The 2,816-nt window shown below is 32.8% G+C and overlaps 1 protein-coding gene across 1 annotated transcript in view; it reads left to right on the forward strand.

The window, feature by feature from the left end:
- LOC107587195 (G protein-coupled receptor kinase 6-like) overlaps positions 1 to 2,816 on the forward strand; it is a 54,564-nt gene that overhangs the window by 3,937 nt on the left and 47,811 nt on the right. The window contains exon 2 of the mRNA XM_016274861.1: positions 1,171 to 1,266. Within this exon, the coding sequence (XP_016130347.1) occupies positions 1,171 to 1,266 (96 nt within the window). The remainder of the gene's footprint in view (positions 1 to 1,170; positions 1,267 to 2,816) is intronic.

Here is a 2,816-nt window from a genome sequence, read left to right on the forward strand (position 1 = left end):
CTGTAAGGTCTTTCATGACACTACATATTCTGGGGTGTGAATTTGATAGGTGCTTGATATAAAATAAATAGTGCTTTAAAAAGTCCTTGAAAGTCCCTGAATCTGGTGTTAATTAAAGAGTGGGAACTCTGTATATATAATATTAAAAAATATATTTCACTGTACATCATTATATTACAAATATAAAATCTCAACATTAGATGTTTTTGAAAGGAAATGATACTTTCATTCAGCAAGCATGCATTAAATTGATCAAAAGTTACAGTAAAACATTTTTGTTACAAAAGATTTCTATTTCTTTTGCACTTCCTATTCATCAAATGGCTACTGAAAATGTGTCTTTGTCATAACATGAATTAATAACAAGAAGAAATTACATTTTAAAATATATTAAAATAGAAATGTTAAATAGCCATTTTAAAAATGTACATAGTTATTTTAAATTGTAATATTTCATAATATTACTGTTTTACTGTATTTTTGATCAAATGAAGGCTTGGTCAGCATTAGAGACGTCTTTTAAAACCATTTAAATAAAAATTGAACCAACCCCAAACTTGCACGGTAGTAGGAATAAAGATTCACTATCTGCTTTACTTCTGTCATTATCATCATGTAAATCATTCTAGCAAATGTTTTTCCAAAATATTTTTATTTGGTTATGATGGCACATCTCCACTAGCATGGCACAATGACAGTTAAAAAATTATTTAATGATTTTTAAATCATAATGAGTGAGTATGTTTATGGAGTGTCATTACCAGAATAGCCTGTATTTAAGAATTTTAATTTAAGAAGCAGTCGATTTCTTTTTATTTCCAGTTCAATCTAACTGGTTTGTTAGCCAGTCTGAGAGAAATGTCATTACCATCACACAATATCAAACATCCATCCAAACTATCACACATTATACCAGAATCCACTTGATAAATCTGATAAATGTTTTAAAATTGACGAAACGGTTTAAAGAAGTCTTATTTTTCAAGCTTTCAAAAGTGCCTTAATTAAAGAATCACCTGTATATTATTCACATTATAAGATGATATAAACATATTCGTATCCCATTCTGTCTTCCAAAGCCCACCTGTGTTAAGATAGTAATCTAATAGCATTTTAGAGCCTGTATGCAGTTCCTGCCTCTAATTTGATCTTTGCTTGATTCCTTTGCAGGAGGGGGTGGGAACAGAAAAGGCAAGAGTAAGAAATGGAAACAGATGCTTCAGTTCCCTCACATAAGCCTGTGCGAGGAGTTACGTCAGACTATAGGTACACATCATGCTTATATCACACATGTCATATATGTACTAATATGTAATTCACACTCGTGTCGTGAACAAATGTAGAAATAATGTTCATTCATATAGAATCATATATTTCCATTCATATATATATATATATATATATATATATATTCTTAAATTAATTTCCTCTTATGCTCCTTTTTACAAGATGTAATATAAGTCTCAGGTGTCCCCAGAACATGTCTGTGAATTTTCAGCTCAAAATACCCCACATCTCCTTTATTACACCATGCTGTAAATACCCCTGTTTGGGTGGAACTTGGGCTGCCCCTCTAATAGTCGACTGAACGTTAGTCAACAAGAAGAGGCTTAGTTGACCAAAATTTTATTCGTCGGTTAATCGCAGGGAAAAAAATAATGTCTTTGTTTGTTACAGACAAATCGTTAACAGCTGGTCCTTGAGGTAATTACAGTGGATCGGGTATGAATTTTCGGCCTCAAATAAGGTTTATCATTAGAAACTGAAACATGTAACTAATAGCAACTTTACATGGCCACTTACACTAACGTTAACATAGATATATGTGCACACATATCCAAGTGTTTGTGCAGAGTGTGGAAGCTATTAGCGATCTTACCGTAGGACATGGAGGCAGCAGCATGATCACTTGAATGAATGAATGAGGCATTTATATAGCGCTTTATTGTGTATTTCTGTACACCCAAAGTAGGGCTGAACGATTTTGAAAAATAATCTAATTGCAATTGTTGTTGTTTTTTACCAGTATTGCGATTGCAATTTAATGTGCAATTATTTTTTAAAGCTCTTTATATTCTGTATTATTCAACAGAGACAAGCTATAAATCATTGTATAGTATGACCAACACGATATTAGATAGATTAAACATAAATGCTCTTTTCTGTAGGCCAGGCCTATATGTTACGATGAAATTAGGTGATGCATGAATTGATATGAATGGCATTTTTATTTATCAACTACAATCACAGTAGTATATTGACTGATTTGTTGAACTTCCAACCTTGTAAGCATGTAAAAATTATGACAACATAAAGCACTGACAAATCGTGCAAGCCTGGTGTAAAGCCTGTGCAAGCCTGGTGTAAACATTAATATGAAAGTCAGTAACAAATCACACAAACTAAATTATATTGCAGAAATATAAAAACAAAACATTAAATTATAAAAACACATGTAAAGATGTGGACTGCACTTTTTAAACACGGTCTGTTAACTTTAGACAGACTTTAAATAAATAAATATATAGCAATATATTACCTTATATTATCTCAAGGTCGAAGTCTTCAGTAATGAAATGCACTGTAACACTCTTACTGCTTGAGTAATTTCAATGTGCCGTTTTGAAGTACGTTCATATTTACGCTTTCAAACATTTCCGCATGTAGCGTGCCAGGGTTGCCAGGTTTTCACAACAGAACCTTCCCAATTGCTACTCAAAACTAGCCCAATCACGTTTCGAGGGGGTTCCACCGGTAAAAATAGTGTTCCGGGGGGGGGGGGAAAAATGTTTGTTTTTTGGGGGGGTTTCCCAAAC

This window comes from Sinocyclocheilus grahami, unplaced genomic scaffold, assembly GCF_001515645.1.
Source record: "Sinocyclocheilus grahami isolate Dianchi unplaced genomic scaffold, SAMN03320097.WGS_v1.1 scaffold91.1, whole genome shotgun sequence".
NCBI lineage: Eukaryota > Metazoa > Chordata > Actinopteri > Cypriniformes > Cyprinidae > Sinocyclocheilus > Sinocyclocheilus grahami.